This window comes from Chlamydotis macqueenii, chromosome 14 (genome assembly GCF_036417535.1).
Source record: "Chlamydotis macqueenii isolate bChlMac1 chromosome 14, bChlMac1.mat, whole genome shotgun sequence".
Classification (NCBI taxonomy): domain Eukaryota; kingdom Metazoa; phylum Chordata; class Aves; order Otidiformes; family Otididae; genus Chlamydotis; species Chlamydotis macqueenii.
In genome coordinates this window covers 7,161,888-7,182,037 of record NC_141569.1, presented here as the reverse complement: position 1 = coordinate 7,182,037, position 20,150 = coordinate 7,161,888, and the positions used below count along the sequence as shown (strand labels likewise).

At 38.7% G+C, this 20,150-nt stretch overlaps 1 protein-coding gene across 2 annotated transcripts; it reads left to right on the top strand.

Moving 5' to 3' along the window:
• The first annotated feature begins 1,581 nt into the window (after positions 1–1,581).
• Positions 1,582–17,132, top strand: MAT2B (methionine adenosyltransferase 2 non-catalytic beta subunit). Of its 2 annotated transcripts, none has more exons than XM_086758744.1 (7): positions 1,582–1,626; positions 6,900–7,094; positions 8,001–8,115; positions 8,416–8,568; positions 11,316–11,509; positions 12,457–12,570; positions 13,661–17,132. In XM_086758744.1, the coding sequence occupies exons 1-7, from the start codon at positions 1,597–1,599 to the stop codon at positions 13,829–13,831; spliced, it is 972 nt and encodes a 323-aa protein (XP_086614870.1). In that variant the 5' UTR covers positions 1,582–1,596; the 3' UTR covers positions 13,832–17,132. The 2 variants fall into 2 exon arrangements, with proteins under 2 accessions (XP_086614870.1, XP_086614869.1); XM_086758743.1 differs by lacking the exon at positions 1,582–1,626 and adding an exon at positions 3,389–3,539.
• Positions 17,133–20,150: the final 3,018 nt, after the last annotated feature.

Below are 20,150 nucleotides of genomic sequence, written 5' to 3'. Positions count from 1 at the left end.
GAGGTGTCGAGAGGTGTATTTTAGAAAGGAAGTTGTGGCAAGAATTAAATACTGGAATTATCTCTCCTTGTGGAGAAAAAGATAAAAGTTTTGTTGTCTGAAAGATGTAAACAGGGTAGAAGAAAACTGTAGAGGAAACATGCATTAGAAATCCTGATGTTAGACAGCCTGGGTATCCCACTGGTCAGTGGGTGTGGAATGAGCAGTTGATGACACCGAACTCTGTCTAGTGAGCAGCAGGGGAAAGAGCAAGGGTGGGGGGAGGAGGAACAACCTTAAACAACTGAAAATGGAAGAAGTAACACTCTGCAGCTATTAGACTAGAGTTTTTCCCTTAAGTTGGCCTTCATCTCTGATGCATGATTGCTGAAAGTTACACACATTCTATGCTGTTCTACTCGCATGGGGATTTTAAAGGCAAAATCACGTAATAAATTATAAGGTCAATGTCTGATGAAAAGCCTTTGTGCCAAAAAAATGAAGACATTCTTAGTTTAATGTGTCTTTTAAAATGTATATGAGCCTTATATTTCAGGAGAGATGAAGGCAAATGAATGTTAATAGAAGGTTCTGCAAAACTCACTGGAAATAGGAACGCTGAGTTAAGGTACACTTCTAACTGAACCTCATTTCTGGTGTTTGATATGTCCCGCATCGAGCGAGGAAGGGTTTGTCGAAGGGTGAAAGCATACTAAGTGAAACAAAATAGTGCAGTTAGCACAGGGCTGTGCTTTTATGATGGCTAGGTACTTTGCTCATACAACCTTAATTCTTAAAACTTGCTAGCTTCATCAGCAGTTTTGCCTAGGTGTAATTTAAAACCCTTTTTAGACTATCAGGTGCATGCTTATATTGAGAATAAGAATAGGGAAATTGCTGCAAATAACCGTGCTAGCCTTACAGCAATGTCAATTTTTGTTTTACCTTTAAAATGTAGATAAGTACAGTAGAGCAGACTGGGGACAGAAGTGAAGGGGAAATTTTAGGTGCTTTGTGTCAACTTCAGTCTAAGCAGTTTTGCCAGTTTCATGTACATATTAAAAACTGGAACCTTGATACTGGTAGCTCAACTGACAAGTATTCACTGCTGGAATTGCTTGCTTTCATGTTGTGGACCATAGTTTGTTGTTTTTTTTAATTGAAAAAATATATAACTTATTAGTCTCACTGTATTGTAGCAGGATCTGGGATGTAGTTGGTATAAATGGACAGTGAAGAGCTGCTAGAATCCTCAACCTGGCTGACCTAATTAGAGCCCTCCTCCTGTTTCCTACAAAAGGGAAACTGCGTAAGGCTCCGTGCCAGCGCTTTCAATACATTTTATACACACAATGGCTGCACTCGCTCTTCCTGGCTGTTAGGAACTCAAAATGTAAGTTCATACTGAGCAGTTTAAATGGTACCACTGGGAATAAACCAAAAGCTTAACAGGATTCAGAGCCACACATGACACAGGGATTGCATTAGCGTTTTGGTTTCAAAGGTCAGCGGAGCTATTGCTTCTTCCCGTCCACGTGCTCTCTGCAGGAAAAAGCAGACAAAGGGACAAACTGCACGAACTTCCTAGGCTGGTAATTCCCTCTCTAGTTTGAGGCAATGCCTGAAGTGCTGATGGAAACGGAGCAGGTAAGGCTCTGGATATTTGCATTAATATATTGCTGCCGCACTTTGATTACAGAATCTGGGGAAAAGGAAACAGGAAGAGAGAGATACTTAATTATGCTTTAGTCTCTGTAAATTACAGTCTGAAATACTAATTTAATGAGTAGTGCATTGAATCACCCATAATACTTAAATTACTGTGATATGGACTATAATAATTTTTTTGTATCTGTTCGATGAAAAGTGTTTCACCAAGTGAATATAATGATATAAATAAATTGAAAATATAAGCTAGAATAGTGCTGCATTCAATGTAAATATTGAAGAAAAAAGAGACTTAAATTAATAAAATAATAAAAATGGACTTGTAATAACAAATTAGACGTAGCTTTTGTGACTGTGCTACTGTTGACATAAGTGTGAAGATACTTTACGAGCCAATTCATGGATCTAGCTTAAGCCTCCAGTGTTAATGCTTTCCTTATTTTTCTATTTCTCTAACCCTGGAAGGCAAAACTTCTGTTTGTGCCACAATGTTTTTGTTCAGCTGTACAGTGAGCTCTTGCAGTCTGTGGCAGGAGGAAGGGGTGTGACTTCAGATGTGCTCGAAGCTGTTAGTGCTGCTGAACAGTTCAGTATTTCTTTGTAGATTTTTCTTTTCTGAATTTCAAGTTATGAACTACTGGTACTTTTTGATAGAATTCTAAGCTTCATGAAAGAAAAATAGATACCTGTAGCTTATTAATAGGAAAAATAAGGCATTGGCATTGTAAGAAGGCAGAAACTGGCTTAAGTTGTTTACATCTGCATACTTTTTTCTCCTGTGAATATCAGTTGTCACAAGTAAAGGCTGTTTAGTGTTTGATTTAAGTGTTAGTGGATTTTCTGATTTATCTTTACCTGTGTGTGAATGGCTGTAGCATCTACTGGTTTTCTTCCTTGACTATAAATTATATATTTTTAAGTAAGTTCATCGGAGGAGGTAAGTGTGAATGTAGGTAAAACAAGTCATGGCTATGTGTTCAGTCCTATTTTTAAAAACGGTGATTGGCATGTGCTCCCTGCCTTGGTGGATTTCAGAAGTATCACAGTACAAAGCTTTGTACAGAGAGGTATGTTATCTAAAAGACTTAACTAAAAAAAAGAAAAAAAAAAAAAAAACCCCAAACTTTAGTCTTGTTACTGTAAACTGAGGTGTAGAGGATAAGTACTGCAAGCAGTGGTTGCTTTTCCTAAAGCACTCTCTCCCCTTCTCCCCTTGCTTTCATGTAAACTAACTAACCCATGCACACTATTTTCCACTACTCTAAAGAGAAAATGAAATATTGTTAAACACCTGCCGGAGCTCTGTGGTTCTCTCCTTCCTCTCCCCACGCTCTGTACTGAGCAGCTGTGCAGTCCTGCACGTCTCGGGGTGCAGGGCCGTGTCTTCCCCTCTTCCCTCCGGAAGTGAAAAGGAGAAAGGGGGAGCGGACCTGTTGTGCTCCTCTGGCCGCAGCGGGTCCCTCCCAACCGCCCGGGTCTCCCCTCGCCCCCCGGATCCGCTCCTGTCCCGCCGCAGCGAGGAGCCTCTCCCTCCCTCTCTCCCACCCTCCGCGCACAGCCGGCCGGGGAACCGCCCCGCTGCCCAGCACCGCGGCCAGGCGTGCTGAGCGCCGCAGCCGCCGCCGCTGCCCCTTTAAGCCCCCGCTCGGGCCCCGCCCCTCAGCCAATGAGTGTGCGGCGGTGGGCGCTGGCTGTGTCCGCGCGGCCCAATGAGGACGCGCCTTGCCGCGCGGCGCACGGTGCGTCCGCCCTCCCGCAGCGGCGGGCGAGCCCAGCGCGCGGCGGAGCAGCAGCAGGAGCAGGCCCCGGCCCGGCCCCGCGCCGCCGCCATGGTGGGCCGGGAGAAGGAGCTCAAGATCCGCTTCGTGCCGGGCCGCTGCGAGCTGGTGGAGGTGAGCGGCGGCGCCGGGAGCCTGCGGCGGGGCGGTTTTCTCCACCTGCGCAACGACGGCTGGCGGAGGTGCCCGCGGCGGGCTCGGCCGTCCCGTCCTCGCTTGAGGCGGGGCCGGGGCCGGGGCCGGGGCCGGGGCCTGGGCCGGGGCGGGCGGAGAGGCGCTGGCGAAGCGCGGACGCGCGGTGCGGTGGGGCCGTTGCGGCGCGGCCCGGGTGCAGCGCGGTCGCTGCCAGCCGCTGGGCTCCGGTGCTGAGGTTCCGTGGGTGACCTTCGCGCCCCCCGCGGGGGTCTCCGGCGGCGTCAAGGAACGGGCCGGTGCGGATCTCCTGACATCGTCCGACAGCAGCCGCCGCGCAGCTGTCGCTGCTTTGCAGCAGGAAGTTCTGCCCGCCGAGCCCTCTGAGTCCCGGCGGCCCTGCTGCGCAGGGCGGTTACCCGTGACGGGGTAGCGGCCCCGCGTTTCGGTACTTCTGTGGGCTTCTTAACTTTATTGTCACGGTTTTTTGCCAATGACGTTTAACAGCTGTAGCTTTTCTGACATGTGAGTTAAATGCATAACTTTTTGTCAACATCGGTGTGTGTTCACTTGACCGGAAGGCAGCCTGTTGGCTGTTCGTTTGTTTTTTGTTGCTGTAGGTGATGTCAAAGCTGAATGAAGAGTTAGGCCCCGTACTGACTGTAGTATTACTCAAATTAGCTGCCAAGAGAACTTTCTGAACTTTCAGTGACTCTGAAAATGATTGCTTCTTAGTGGTACAACAGATGTAGAAGACCTATTGGCTAGTCTGAGCAAGAACTCGTACTGAAGCCTAGAAAACTTGCTGGCAAAAGGATAACATTTGAATTACGCTAGAATGTCTTTTTACATATAGTAACTCCGTAAAATTCTATGTGTATATTCTAGCTTGTTAGGATAAGTGAAGAGCAGCCTGATCTAGCTGCAGTACATTATTAATATCCCAGCCATATTTAAGAAAAAATATGTTAATTAACAACAGTTAAAAAGAAGGTGCTGCACAATACCTGGTTTCAGTTAAGCACTGATACTCCTAGATAGTAGATCTATTTTTTTTTCCTCCTTCTCTTCTAGAGGGCTCTGATTAATTCTTTGCAAGAGAAAGCAAGTAACAGCAATTACATTTTTAGCTTTGCAAACTGTTAAAGACATCTGGTTACTGCACTGAGGTATATGGTGCTGTTAATACCCATTCCTGTCTGCAGGTGTGAGGCAACAGCGCTGGCTTCTGCAGGTCTGTGGGAGCTGCTGCAAACAGCAGTGGTGGGAGCGTTAGACCTCACAGGTCCTTTGGACTCCGAAGGTCCTTGTCTGTAGTTTCCGAGACAGAAATGCTGTTGTAGCTGAGTAACGTTCTGTGAAGGAGCAAGGCAGCATATAGGGGAAGAGTTCATCTCTATAGGTTTTGTATTACCAGAATGTTGAACTTCTGGCAAGGTGACATAGATTTGCACTGGTAGTCGCTTTATGTTGAATTTATGGGAAACATCTTTCATTTATCTTGGTTTCTCAGAAACAAGTGACTGAAATCAATTAGTTTTGCAGACAAGAGCAACAGGATGCAAACTGTACTTAACTTGGTAAAAGTTGTGACTGTGTTCAGTTCAAGCTGTGCTGCTGATGTAACAACCACTTTATGCTGCATGGAATAAACAAACTTAGATGAATGGTGTTTAAAAGTGTCAGATTTTACAAATGACACAAGTTGTGTTGGTTGCTTTTTACTTATTCAAGATATTCTGCGACATTTTTACAGAACCTTTCAACTCTGTTTTCAGCAATGTCTTTTACATTTATTAGCAGGTTCCCTCTGGCTATAGAAGCACTGATAATCTGACCTCTGATGCTCTATCCAGACTTTGCTGAGATACAAAGTACATAACAAAAAAAGAAAACAGTCCTTGCGTGTTCTTGCTTATGCTTTTCAGAGAAACATGGGCAGCCTTAAAAAATGTAAATAAACTTGTGTTCTAACATAAAATTGGCTGTAAAGATCAAGGTAACTCTTTAAAACACTTAATTGCTGTAGTTTGTCATTTTCAGGAAACTGATCAGATACAAATTACTAGTTTTCATCCAGTACTGATGGGAGTAAGTCATCCTTTGCCTGAAGATTTAGAGTTGAGGAAAATAAGTGCACTGTGCTGGGAACTTTAAGCAGTTGCTTGAAGACAGGCTGTTCCGTAATGCACGTCTGCATATACCCTTATGGAACAAAAGCTTTTTAATTCAACAGTGAAAGACAGACAGTAACTTGGAAGTGATTTCTGGTGCTTCCTGTGCTGGAATCGAAAAAGAGCAGTGTGTTAAAATGCTGAAAATGTAAAAGAATGCTCAGAAGAGTCTGACTGGGCTATCTGAGTTGCATAGTAGAGAGCATTTACAAAGTTATAATCAGTTACCGCAAATTGTCCTTGTGTACAGAGTGGTCAGGAAATCCAAGATTTATGGATTCCGCACACTTGAAGTTGTGTCCTGTACTGGCATGTAAGCATATGCTCTTATTTTTGTTTTCAGCAGGCTCTTTTTCCATCATAGATGCAGAAGGAAAGCATGAAAGGAAAATAAATATTGCATAGACATGGATCTTTTGTTGTCTTGAAAACTTGATGGTCTGGTGGAGAGGAATGACCTTTGTGTGAACTGCTGTACGCAACTGTCTCTAGTACTGAAACGTGCGGTACCTGAAGTAAAGCTTTAGGGTGTTGTGTAGATTGAGAGTTTAAACTATCGAATCACTTTCAGGTGCATTTTGTAAAACTGAGAAGAGCGTGCTGTATCTTGGTCTTATTATTAGACTGTTGTGTTGAATAATGATGAGCTACTGTTCTATTTATCAATAAAAGTCAGGTCTTCAGTTCTTACCATCATTGTAGGTAGGCCCACAGTGAGTTGTGTTTTATTGCTGCAGCCTCTAACAGGGACAGACTATCCAAAATGTTGTTGCACAAAGTAGACCCTGAATCTTAAATATTTTGGGCCCATTTTCAAAATAAGTTATTTCCCTCATTTTAAATTGCACAAATTTACCAGATTGTGAATGAAATTAAAATTCTGTCTTCCTTAGTGGTTTGGTTTGTTTTCTTCTCTTGTTGTGGAAGTAAATGAATTTCCCATTTAATTTTGTTTTTATTATCTTCAGAAATATGTGTAAATACTTGACTAGGTACACTGTTGGTGCTCCCAGATGTTTGTGTTCCATTAGACACTCCAAAACACTCCTGCGGTAAGGAAAGCTATTCATTACCGTAGCACTGACTGTAGCCTTCTATACTTTTTAAGAAAAAAAAACAGTAATAAATGAGAGTGGAAAGAAAACTTTTCCTGTTCTTATTTCCCTAGGAAGATGTTGATATTCCCAGTAGGAGAGTTTTGATTACTGGTGCCACGGGACTTCTTGGCAGAGCAGTGTTTAAAGAATTCAATGAAAATAATTGGAATGCAGTTGGCTGTGGATACAGGAGAGCTCAGCCCAGATTTGAACAGATAAATCTTCTGGACTCTATTGCAGTTCATGACATTATCCATGATTTTCAGGTAAGTTTCTGGAGTGTGAAATAGATGGACAGGGTACTTGGTATGTCTAGTAATAAGCTGACAGTACTGTTCTGGTACTGAGTTCATGTGGCTTTAGGGGGCTAATGCTTTGTCAGAGCTCTGAAAAATTTACGGCTGCTTTTTCTGCCGTATCTGGAGTGTAGGTTTGCTCTGTAGACACAGATAATTCTGAACTTTGCTATCATCACCACAGGTAGACTGCAGATAACAAATGTATGTGTCAGCACGCTTGCATTGATAGTTGAAAGAAAAAGATAAATGTGAGTTACTGACACAGCAATATGAAGCAGTTCTTTGGAAGCTGAAGAACCCTTGAGTAGAACAGCCATAACTGTGTCTCGCATGCAGTGCAGTAAGAAGTTCACTGGTTTTTCAATGTAACTTGCAAGGGGAATATATAAAGCCTGAAATATATTATGTAGGGTGCTGTTCTATAAAATAACTTTAAATATCTTGTTAATAGTCTGCATATATCAAATGAGCCTTGTGTAAATGGCTTATCTAAAAATAGTTCAGCTAATGGGGTGGTTTTTTAAGTACCAGTGTATGTATGTGTGAGGTATATTTTTTATATTATTATACAGAGTTAAAAAGAAAAAAAAAAAGCCAACAACTTCAATCCTGCTGTAAAATCAAAGCTACTGAAGATCATAATTGCAAAATCATTGAGCAAATTTTTTTTGTATCTTGAAGCAATGTGGTTATATTGTACTTCCTAAGGAAAACATGCTCCTCAGAATGCCATGTTTAAAAATACTACTACTTTATTACTTCTCACAACTTTGTGAAACGCCTTTTTGCCTGAGGGAGTTCACTGCTAGAGTCAGGGTGCAACTGCAATCTCTTGACAAGGTTTGTTGTTTAAAACTAGTCTTTAATTTCCAGCCTCATGTCATAGTGCATTGTGCTGCTGAGAGAAGGCCAGATGTTGTAGAAAGTCAACCAGATGCTGCTTCTCAGCTCAATGTGGCTGCTTCAGGGAACTTAGCAAAAGAGGCAGGTAAGGAAAGCATCTAATGGATTTGGTTTCTTGTTAAAATACTGCATTTATTTATACAGAAACAAAAATATGAGTAAGTTGCTGAAAGTTCTCAATGTCATTTCTGTGATCAGCGTGCCGTTGATGCATTTTCTGTAAGGGCAGCATGGATGTCCATATGAAGTATCAGTGAACAGACAAAACAGCAGGAATGAATGGGGCGAGAAGATTAGGTCATTTTGGAGATTTGTTTAAAGGTTTACTGAGATTTCAAACAAGGCGTGAATTAAAATAGCCTATGTATAAACATTTTCTTCCTAGCTGGAGTCGGAGCGTTTCTGATCTACATCAGTACAGATTATGTATTTGATGGAACAAGCCCTCCTTATAAAGAGACTGATGTACCAAATCCCCTGAATTTATATGGTAAAACTAAACTGGAGGGTGAAAAGGCAGTCCTTGAGAATAATGAAGGTAAGAATACACTCCCATTTTCAATAGAGGCTTTCTGTTTTTGCTTAGTTATATATTAGCTTAACAGACTCTTAAGTCAGTGGTTAAGTTGCAAAACCATGGAAATCAGATTTAGAAAACAATGTAATTGGGAGTTGGTCTCCTTGCTCGTAAACAATTCCTATCACTTATAGGTTGACTAAAGCTTTATTTCTTACTCGTTCTGATCTTCATTTGTGTTACTGGTCTCTGCTGATGGAAATTCACAAGCCTTTGTCTACTGTGAATCAGCTATTCCTAAGGACAGATAAAATGCATCGTCAACGTATTGTAATGGCACAAGCTTTACCACACTTCATATAGAGCTGCTGTCATTAGGGGGATGCATTGCAATTGTTCTACAGGTATGCTTACTTGAAGGGAAAAACAGATGGGAGATTGAATAATAATGCAGATAAAGTCAACATAGGCTTTTGTTGTTACTCTCTTGGTTTTCTTGCTGATCTCCTGTTTTGCTCCCATTACTTAAGCCATCAGGCCACCCATTTTATTTTTACCCACCTAGTTTACAACACACATCAGATTCCTGCTTGTAACGCTTTCTAAAGGGTTACTAACATAGTTCTGTTTTTAAGCTACTATTTTTTTTTTCATTTAAATCTTTTCTTAATGAAAACTAGCATTCAAAATATACAAACATAATTTGAAAAATTGTACTTAATAAAGGAAAAAAGCTTGGGACTGAACACGTTCCCTTGCATTTAAAACTTCTTGTACAAAAGAGAGGTTTGGGTGTTTCTGGTTAGTATGCTCTCAGTTTCCATTCACAGATAGAAGTACTTCCATTTTTCTCAAAGAATTTGAGGAAAATAATCTCAGTGCACTTGGCAGAAGAGGCTTCTGGTATCTCAGTGTGATACCCACACTGTGATTCTGATCTGCCTAACCAGAGAATTGAACAACTGATATATCAGTATGACGGTCTGTGAATAAGTAAATACACACTGTATTTGAAAATCATCACTTAGTGTAGGTTTGTCGTTACTAGTAAGAAATAGACTTTCTAAAAAAATACTTTGATAGGAAAAGTGTTATTTAAGTAGAAATAAATTTAAATAAAAAGTTATTCACTCCACCTCTTACTTAAGTATCATCTCTGAATTTGACCCTGATGCTGTTTGGTCCCTCTTCTAGATTGGTAATGAAGATAAGACTGCACCAAATTCAAGTACATGTGGGTATCTTGCTAGATCCTCCCCGCAACTCAGCACTAACCTTTTTGAGCATGATCTGTCAGGCAGCAGTGGGTTGCTGCAGTGGTATTATTAGCAGAAGTAATTTAGAGATGGTGCTGAGTAAGACGCTTGAAAATGTCAATTCTGTTGTTTCATACAAATATAAATATTTTACGGGCATTAGTCTTCCAAATACTCATTGTATAGGAAGAATTCAGTCTATTACTTGTCTGTAGTTGCGTAAAGAACTTCTCTGTCCCTTTCTGTTGTATAATGCAAGAATTTCCACTAATAATTTGGGTTTTGTATATTTTAAAAAAATATATTTTACTTTGGCTAGGAGGGGATACAAGTTATATTTAGTACTTATGCTTATGAAACTAAAAAAGTTTCAGTAGGTCTTCAGAACCATTGGTAATGAAGGTAATGCTCTCCAAGTCTCAGATAGCTCTCTGAGAACAAAAGGAAGGCAGTCTTTTTCTCAATTAGTGAATATTTTAAAAGACATTGTTAATAAGAGGTATTTCAACCAGGATTTAAAGAGAGGAAGAACATATTTGCTGAGTGACCAAATAACTGGTTTTAGAACAGCAGGAAATCAGTGTTGTGTTGGATTTTTACTGTATTTATTTTTCTTGTGTGAGTACTACTTTCTTTCAGTTTATTTTTTTGTGCAAGTAATTTGTATGTTAGCTTTTTCTTATTGTTCTTCTAATAGCTATAGCATTTTCTTACAAATATTTAAGAATTGCAGTGATTCGGTGACTTCCACTTCTAATTTCAGGACTGATTTTTTTTCTCTTTAAGCAAAAATATTTGTATTACTTTTAATGAATTTGTCATAGCCTTGTTGGATTTCCACAGAGGCCTTCTGAGTCTTCATGACTAGTACAGTGTATTCCATCATAAAATATCCCTCTCTTTGTGCTTGTTTACTCTTGGTTAATTTCTCAAATAATTATCTTGAAATCTATTACTTTTTACTACTATATTCTGTGAACCTATTCCTTATTTGTCAAGCTTTTTATTCATTCCAAGGTTCATGTCTTTTTTCTTTTAAATAATATCTTCCATTATGCAGGAGGCTTCTGCATGCTGGGCAAAAAATCTTTGTCTGTAATTGATTCTGAATGTGGTGAATTGTGATTGGTGAGGGATTTTGTTCTTCCTTTGCCCAGGGAGGATGGCCAGTGCTGGATTAACTGCATAGTGCAGTTGAGTTTTTAATTTTTTTAGTTTAATGCCTTCTTTTTTCTCTTGGGATTTTAATGAAAGTTTGTTAACTTGCTGGAAATCAAAGGAATAAATGAAAATAAGTTTATATAAACTTAGTGTTTATCAACTGTTTTAATTGATATAAATTAAAATAATATTCTGAGAGCTAACATACTAATTGCATTTTCTTTGTGATTTGTAGATGCTGAGTGTCACTGACATATTTCTGAACACTTCCAAAACCCTTTTCAGGTTATGCTACAGTATTCATACCTATTCATAACAATGTTAATACTCTAAAAATATTCTTTATTTTAGGTGCTGCAGTACTTAGGATTCCTGTCTTGTATGGAGAGGTAGAAAGGCTGGAGGAAAGCGCTGTGACTGTTATGTTTGATAAAGTGCAGTTCAGTAATAAATCTGCCAACATGGACCACTGGCAACAAAGATTTCCTACTTACGTCAAGGACGTAGCAACTGTGTGCAGACAACTAGCAGAGAAGAGAATGCTGGTAAGAATTTAAAGAAACAAGCCTCTACAAGGTAAAAACAGTTCGAGTTCTTGGCTTTGTTTCTGAACAACTGAGAATTGCACGTAACCTGTATTTGCATTTCTGGAACACAGGGAGGGAGGAAAGAACTAACTGTAATACTACTTCCCTTTGCATGACAGTGTGCGGATATTCTGATAATGGAAAGAGAAGTGAGTGAAGTGATGGGATAGATCCTTCTGGAAGTTGTCATATGTCTTCTAGTATATAGGAGAGAAATGCATTTATTGTGGTATGCCTTTTACAAATTGCCATTTTGGACTAAAAAAAACCCATAGTAGTTGAATGTAATTGTCAAAGATGACCTTGTTTAGTGTATTAAGAACACTGAAGTGGCAAAAACAAACCACTTAGATTTAAATACTTTATTGTGTTTATTCACTGCAGCATCTTCAGATTACTGCTTTTGCAAGCTAAAAAAAAAAAAAAAAAAAAACTACCTTTAGTTTTTGTACATATAACTTGGAAAAAATGGACCACGGACATATGGTGACTGTAGTGCCATCAGTTTGTTTGCTAGGACTTGTGTATGGTTTGCAGTTTAACATTCAGAACATGTGGTCCCTTTTGTGTTTGTTTTTGAGTAAGTACAGAATAGCAGAGTTCCTCATCCTCAGCTATTTGACCCTGGCTGGATGGTTGGCTCACTCCTTTTCCCCCTGTTAATTCTACAGAGTATAACCTCTTTGTGAAAAGTCAGCTCAGGTCTATGTAACATCAGGTTTCAGTCTCAGTCCCTAGTCAGGTGTTCTCTGAAAACACGCGAGACATCTCCATAGCATCACTGAGGTGCTGTAACGTGCCTTTCAGGATAGGATCTTGCTGGGAAGATTGCTCAGCACAGTTCTTGCACGGGAATTAGGGTGAGGGCTGCTTTTTTTCACCTACGCTTCCTGTTTCTTCCACAGGACCCATCAATAAAAGGAACATTTCACTGGTCTGGCAATGAACAGATGACTAAGTATGAAATGGCATGTGCAATTGCAGATGCTTTCAACCTTCCCAGCACCCACCTGAGACCAGTAAGTGATGTGTTGTGCAGCCTGTAGAAAGATGGATGTGCTTTATCTTTGCAAGCAGTAGGTCTGACACTAGCTATACAAGTAAGCTGCTGCTTCAGGACGATCTATGTGAGTATGTCTGGCACAGCAGATGCATTGCTGAGGATGCTGTCTGGTTGACTCAGGAAAGCAACAGCTGCTTTGACCTGCTTAATTATGAAAATTACCCTGTCAGTCAGTAACCAGATTCTCGGTCTGTAGTGTAATGGTATTTGTGCAGAACGGTTCCCATTAGTCATGAGTAAAACCATATTTTTTGTTGCATTTTTGTCCTTAAAAGAATTTACAGATTGACAGAACATTAACTTGAAGGTAGGAATTTGTAAGAACTTTTCATGTCCATGTTTCTGAATATATGCACTTAGAACATCAAAATGTTTTTGCTTTGCTTAAAACACGTATCCTGCAGTATCATTGGCACTTAAAAGTAAGACTACTTTTAAAGACATACTGATTATGTTAGGAGAACAAAACATGTAAATAAGATTTTTTATTTAGATCCTAATTAAATTTCTAAGATTTTGAATTAGTAAAGCCTTGAACTGAAATGTGGCTAGGAAGATGGAGAGAAAAAAAATGGAAAACACTAAGTTAATTTGTTTTATGGTTTTTTTCCTGCCTAAATCTCTATTTCTCTTGAAGTGTATCGATCATTACATGGTTCTGTGAAAATTTTGGAGCATTTCTATCATAATACAGTTGTAGGGTGATAATAGGAATAAAATATAAAAAAGCATAAATGACGAGCAGTAATTGAGTGAGAAAAGCATAAATGATGAGCAGTAATTGAGTGAGAAAAATTTAACTTAAGACACTTCACCTCACTCTGCCTGACATCTGTTATGTTGAAATGAAGTTCACTATAAAACAAGCAAACAAAAAACTCCAAACTAAGAATCCTCCCAAAATAGTTGGAAGTGTGGAGGGGAACGTTACCTATGTAGAAAGCTATGAAGGAAAACTTCTAAATGAGCATATATAAAAATAAATATTTTTCTGTCATTTCTGATTACTTGTTGTTTTGTTGGGTTTTTTTCTCTTTATTTTTCAGATTACTGATTGTCCAGTTGTGGGTGCTCTTCGTCCAAGGAATGCTCAGCTAGACTGCTCCAAGCTGGAGATGCTGGGGATTGGTCAGAGAACGCCATTTCGAGCTGGGATCAAAGAATCGCTTTGGCCTTTCCTTGTTGACAAGAGATGGAGGCAGACAGTCTTCCATTAGTTTGTAACTTTTTTAGTAAAAGTATGGTATGTGGCACTTTTTTAAAATAAAAAAAATAGTTTTGTATGAGTGTTCTGAAATTGTGACATTTATGAGTTTTCATTTAATCAGGTAAACATATGGTCTTGCACTAGTGAAACTTATCCTAAAAAAAAGTTCAGTGACAAAAACTGAGCCTATTTGATGTCATGGATCTTTCCTTCCATTTGTACCAGTCTAACTTAATGTCTCTTCCTAGCAGATTATGGTTTTAGTGATCAGTACCATTTGATGCCAAGAATGACTCAGATCACTTGTAGATTTACTTTTGGCTGAAATACATTGTTGATGCTTAAGGTCTGTGCCATTGTTGTATATACCATTTCTCTACATTAAAAGACATGGTCAGTTACTTTATCACCAAAAATCTGAGCTTTTTTGTTTTTAACTTCTGAAGGTGGTGTTCTTATGAAGTTAAAGTGAAGTAGGAACTGTTAAATGTTTGTTTTGCTTGAGCTCTGATCAAAATGTTTTTTAAAAAAAGTTTTATTTTTGCAATTATCAAGTGTACTTTTTATGCTTGAAATATTTTCAGAATGTTCTGTAACTTCAATGCCTGCAGCTTCATATTTGTACAGTAAGTTTTATGCATTTGTTTCAAGGTAACATATAAAAGCTAGAAGACAGTTGGGAGGGTGGGGAACAAATACAATCATAGAATCTTTAAGGTTGGAAAAGACCTCTAAGATAATCAAGTCCAACCATCAACCTAACATCGCTATATCCACTAAACCTTATCCTGAAGTACTATGTCTGTATGTTTTTTGAACACCTCCAGGGAGTGTTCAAAACCTGGTCAAAAATAGTTTTGACCTGGTTTCTTCTTGGGTGGGGGGATTGGAGTTGGAGGGTTTTGTTTTGTTTTGTTTTTTTGAGTGTGGGGTTGTTTGTTTGGGGTTTTTTTGTATAAAAGCATGATATATCTTCATCTTTCTCTTTTTTTTGGGTAGTATTTGGGATTGGTGGAATTAGTGGGAGGAAGGTGTTTGTTAGTCAATACATGGGAGATGGAGAGGAAAGGTAGTTGAAGAATTTGTAGCGCTGTGGCTTCTTTTGCACAGACTATCAGATCTTGCACTGATGTAGTTTGTTCTGGGACAGCAAAGTGTGTATGTTGAAGGTTTGCACCACAATAATGTAACCACAGTAGTCTAATATAAGCATATCTTTAATCTCCTTAAGTCTAGTCCTTAAAGTTGGACTCTGTAGCCAGGTAAAGTGGAGGAAGAATATGGTTTGTTAAGGCTGGCTTCCTTCTGAAGTTGTAGAATCAGTAATATAAATGTTCTGAGATTGCCAGCAGATCATTAGTAAAACTAGAAAAAGTTGCATTTGGATGATCATTTGTTTTTCTGAGGGTGAAATGAAGGGGGAGAGGAAGATGTTCAGGTTTTAATTTTAAAAAAATGATAATAAGAGAGGATGAGACACAAAACCAGACCAACTAAAGATCGAAAGGTTGGTCCTTTAATTTCCAACTGGCATATGCTAAGATTTCATCATTCTGATTTGTTTTTAGTCTTAAGTCCTGATATACACATGGTAACCTATCTCCAAAATGACAATAAATGTATATTGCCAGCATGAGAAACAGTTGTTGCTTCTTTCTTTACCATCAGAATTTGTTTATCTGAAGCATAAATATTTGCAATTCTTCTTTCAGTGGTTTGTTGGTTTTGGGGTTTTTTTTTGCCGTTTTGGTTTTTTTTTTTTCCCCTTTCCGTAAATCGATGAACTATTTCCGGAGTTAGATTACATTGGATCAGTGTTTCTGGGTCAGTGTGCTGCTGCCTTGGGGATATGAGAAATGTACACATGAAAAAAAAAGGTACAGAAGGTTTTGAAAATATGAGCCTGAAACATCCTGTGCTTCCATGCTTGGTAAGGAAGATTCTGAGTGCATCCTCTCCACTTGCAGACAGCTAAGTTTCTATTAAATTTGACACCACATTTTTAAAAACATCACAATAAATTTACAACTGGTATGAAAAACTGGTGATGGGGATAAAAGCCACAAGAAGAAAAATGTTAAGGAAGATTAAGGCGGATAGCAGACTTGCTATTCTATTGTATGGTTTGGTTTTGGTTTGTTTTGTTTTTTGTTTTTTGAGCACCAAAATATAGGACTTAACTATCTAAGCTTCTAAGTAGTTTGATTCTTAAAAATAGGGAGGTTCAACCTTTCCCACTCTTAAACTGGATTAATCTTTACATTTCATCCTAGCGTACATGAAACAAACAGACAAAAGTTTGGACTTTTTTTTTTCTTTAAACAGAATAATTTTTGTGTTTAGTAAAATGTACAGTTGTTCAAACAGGAAGGAGTGGTTTGGGGAACTCTTGCTTCTGAAGCAGCATTCCAGACAACATTTTAATATAAGCTGTTGGCAATATGATTTAATTTATGTAGGTGTTACACTTTGTATATGTTGTTACCCAGACCAATACTTAATTTTTCCACTCAAAAAAAAGGGAGAATATATGCATCTGAAAAAGAAGTGTTTGTAGCTAGTTAAACTGAAGTGTTGTAACTCTGGCATAAATTTCAAAGGATGACAGTATGACTGGAAGATATAAAAATGACAAGATACAAAAATAACAAGACACAAAAAAATGTGATTCTCTTAGTTGCATGTTTCAATAGTTGGATAACCAAAGATTCAGCAAAATCAAGTATTAAGGCACTGTGAGTTTTATCACCTCCTATGGCATCCTTTCCACAAAAAGTTGTTTAGATAAATTCAAAGCCTATGTTTAAATGAAAACTACATTCTCAGCTAGATTGCAGTCCAAGGCTCTTATTACTAGTGCTTTTAAAAAATGTCTTGGGTGCAGTTTTCACAATTCAAAATCTTATTTTCAAGTGTAAGAAAAATCCATCTAAAAGGTTTTGAAGTAAGTCACGCTGACTTGAACTAGATTAAATGAGTAGCTCCTTTCATTCATTAACTTTTACAGGATGGCTCAGAAGTATAACAGAGATCAATCTATGTTTAGATCAGGAGTTTTGGGGTAATTCTGCCTACGTTCTGCCAAAGTGATCATGAACATCAAGCCGTCAAAATTAAGGATGTGGGAAGTCCCACATTGAGATATTCAATACTTTGGTATAAATGTGTGCTAAGATCTGGATTCTGTTCAGATAAATATACACTTTTATTTCAGTATCCTAGTGATAACATTTAGCAATCTATATTTACTTAGCACTGTATTTTCCATTTTGCTCCATATGTACTCTATAAAAAATAAATACCAAACTCCATCTGGCTATTATTTCTTTATTTTACTGCCATAATCTGAAGGCTGTGACAGATAACAAAGGCGAAAGGCAAGTATGTTCTTAAATGTCATGTCTGTTTGCTATATAGTTATCCTGCCAAGCAAAATTGTTCTTAATGCTTAATAAAAAGAAAAAATAATAGCTTTTATGTGTGATAACAGTTACAAATTCAGCAACAATCTATCATCTTTGACATAAATATTTAAACCAAAAGACAGAAACAACAGTTCCTCTTACCTTTTTCATACCAAGTCAAGAATAAGGAATTATTATTTCAAGCGTTCTGGTAGGAAATGAAAAACTAGTTAACTCCATCGTTTCTGTGAAGAAAAGACAACTGTTCAGTTACATCTTGTCAGAGAGGATCTGCATCCTCAGCATCCCCCCACTATATAAAGTGTAATAGAAGTTGCCCTGGGCAATGTCATTTCCAACATTTTATTATACCTTTCATGATATTTCCCTCCTTTGGTTATAGGTATCTAAGAGAGCACGACAGGTATTGCCAGAGACAGTGGAACTAGTACTGCAATCGTCCAATCACTTTTAAGCTATGTTGCTGTGGAAAGAATTGGTCATGCTCTTCCCTTTTCTTCTGACTTTGTGTTTGAGGCTCCAAGACCCTGTAGGTATTTCTGTTGGTCAAGAGCCTGTGAACCATTTGGTGTCAAAATCATTGTGATTGCATAAGACAATCTTTGTTTGCAGAGGAAAGTATGGTTTCTTTTTACAGAAGCAGTGCCAATTCCTGCCAGCTTAGTGAGTGTGTAAGTATGGTAGACAGAGTCAGTCCTGCCTGAATCCTCATTCTAGGGTTATTTGATATTTATATTCATTTATTCATTGCTTTCTGTCAGCTAACAGGATAAAGAAAGAAAAGTCACTGGTTTTAAAGTCTCATTTTCTGTTTAGATTGCAAAGATGCACTTCACTTTTTATCTTCCAGGCTTTCTAAACCCAAAGGACAGACTGTCATGAATGAAATGAAGTTTCTTATATCATCTGGTCTCTTATGATTTATTTCTCAATAAAAATGAGATAAAGACCATAGAGATTTGCCCCTAAACAAAATTTAAGTAAAACAAAGTTGAAGTTAGCCTTTCATAAATTATTCCATTTTTTTTTCCTACATCTTCACTATTGTTCTAGGGAAGTATGATTTTGTAATTTAAAAAAAAAATAATACAACCTATTTACTTCATATTAAGAGAAATGTAACTTGTTGACTTAGTGTTGTGCCCTTTCTCTACCTTCTAAAGCTAATGTTATTAGCATGGCTCCACAGAAGTTATATCTGTGCACAGAGAAGAGTTTCATGTTCTTCAAACAGTGACAGAACTCTCGTTTTTCAACTCAGCACTTTCTGGTTTATTGCTGGGCTGAGGCACTGCAAAAAGTTTGTCACTAAGCCTTCACAAAGTTGTCATTCTCTCCACTTCACTCAATTTGGCTGTTGAAGTTGTTTCTTGTAAATAAATAAAGTATGGATCAGTTCTAAAAATGGCATGCTTCTCTGTTTGTAACTGATAAACTGAACAGCCATCAGGGAAAGGTAGAGACAGCTTCACAGACCAGTGCTCTTGAAGCCATGAAGCAGTATCTACCTCCAATTTCCCCAAAAGCTGGGCTACTGCGAGTTCAATAGAAGCCTGACATTTTTAAGGTGTGAGTCATTTGAGGAAATTTCTTGGCTGTTTTGGGAAGCACTATGGTATAAGAAGTGTTAGCTTTCTAGTAGAACGTCTGTGGCAGAAGTGCCAGTGATGTAATCTCCAAGGGCTTTTTTGCACAGCTGGACTTTAATACCCATCAGATGTATAAAACAGGTTGCTGCCAGGTTTTTTGAAGAAAAGAAGGTTTAAACTTCATATTTGTATTCCAAATTTTCAATCTAGTAATAGACGAAGTCCCAATTTGCTAAGGATTTTGCGAACAAATTCCAAAAATAAAAAGTAGACATATGAACTGAACTTGCTGAATTCTGCGTTCTCTTAAATTACAAAATTTAGTATTTTCTCTATTAAATGCTGAAAGAAAAATAAAATTGATATCATAGCTTTACATATCCACTGTGCTTTAGAATCACAGAATCATAGAATGGTTTGGGTTGGAAGGGATCTTCAAAGCCCATCCAGTCCAACCCCCCTGCAAGGAGCAGGGACATCTCCAACCAGATCAGGTTGCTCAGAGCCCCGTCCAACCTGCCCTGGAATGTTCCCAGGGATGGGGCATCCACCACCTCTGGGCAACCTGGGCCAGTGCTCCACCACCCTCCCTTGATACTCTGGGATTCATGGTTTATGGGGTGGAAGTGAAACAAGAAAATCAGATGATGTATGAAATCCTTTTGGTTATTGAGGGCCACATTTTTGCAAACTTACGTGAGACTCTCTAGGAAAACATAATTTCAGTTTAAAACAATCTTCTAGCATCTCTCATTTCCTACTGTATGTTATATAGTAGAGTTCAAATAAAACCAGGCTGACAGGAGTTGGTGACATTTCTCATCACACAAAAAGACACATAAGTCAGAAAATGTCAGATTGGCATTTTTCCCATCTTCTGTCTGCTGTCTAGAAGAGGATCTGGCCAAGTGATCAATGCACCTGTCAGCTCCATACTGAATTATCATAGCTGAAAGAAGGCAGAAGCAATTTGCACCAAAGGCTGCATCCCTGAGCAAAGGAGAGGCAACATTCTGACATCCAGATCGCTCCACCGGGCTATAGTTCTGTAGTCCACTCAGAACTAACACACACTGAGTTACAACTGGTTTAGGATGCAACCACATCAGTAGCCTTCCCCTCCCATACCCATGATGGGCTTTTGAGAAGATGCATCTAAAAGGCTGTTGTGAAACATAAGGACTACAAATGAAGCAGTAGAGTTGGGAAATTTGTAATAAGAAGGATACAACTCAGAGAACATCTCAAATTCTGTGAAATACAGTGAGCAGTCTACTTCATAAAACCCAGTCATCTCATGGTTCAGGTGTCGTGG

Coding starts and splice junctions, on each gene's coding strand:
- MAT2B (XM_086758743.1), top strand. CDS start 3,477: ATGGTGGGCCGGGAGAAGGAGCTCAAGATCCGCTTCGTGCCGGGCCGC. Junction 7,095..8,000: donor ACATTATCCATGATTTTCAG/GTAAGTTTCTGG, acceptor TTTAATTTCCAG/CCTCATGTCATAGTGCATTG. Junction 12,571..13,660: donor CCAGCACCCACCTGAGACCA/GTAAGTGATGTG, acceptor TTTATTTTTCAG/ATTACTGATTGTCCAGTTGT.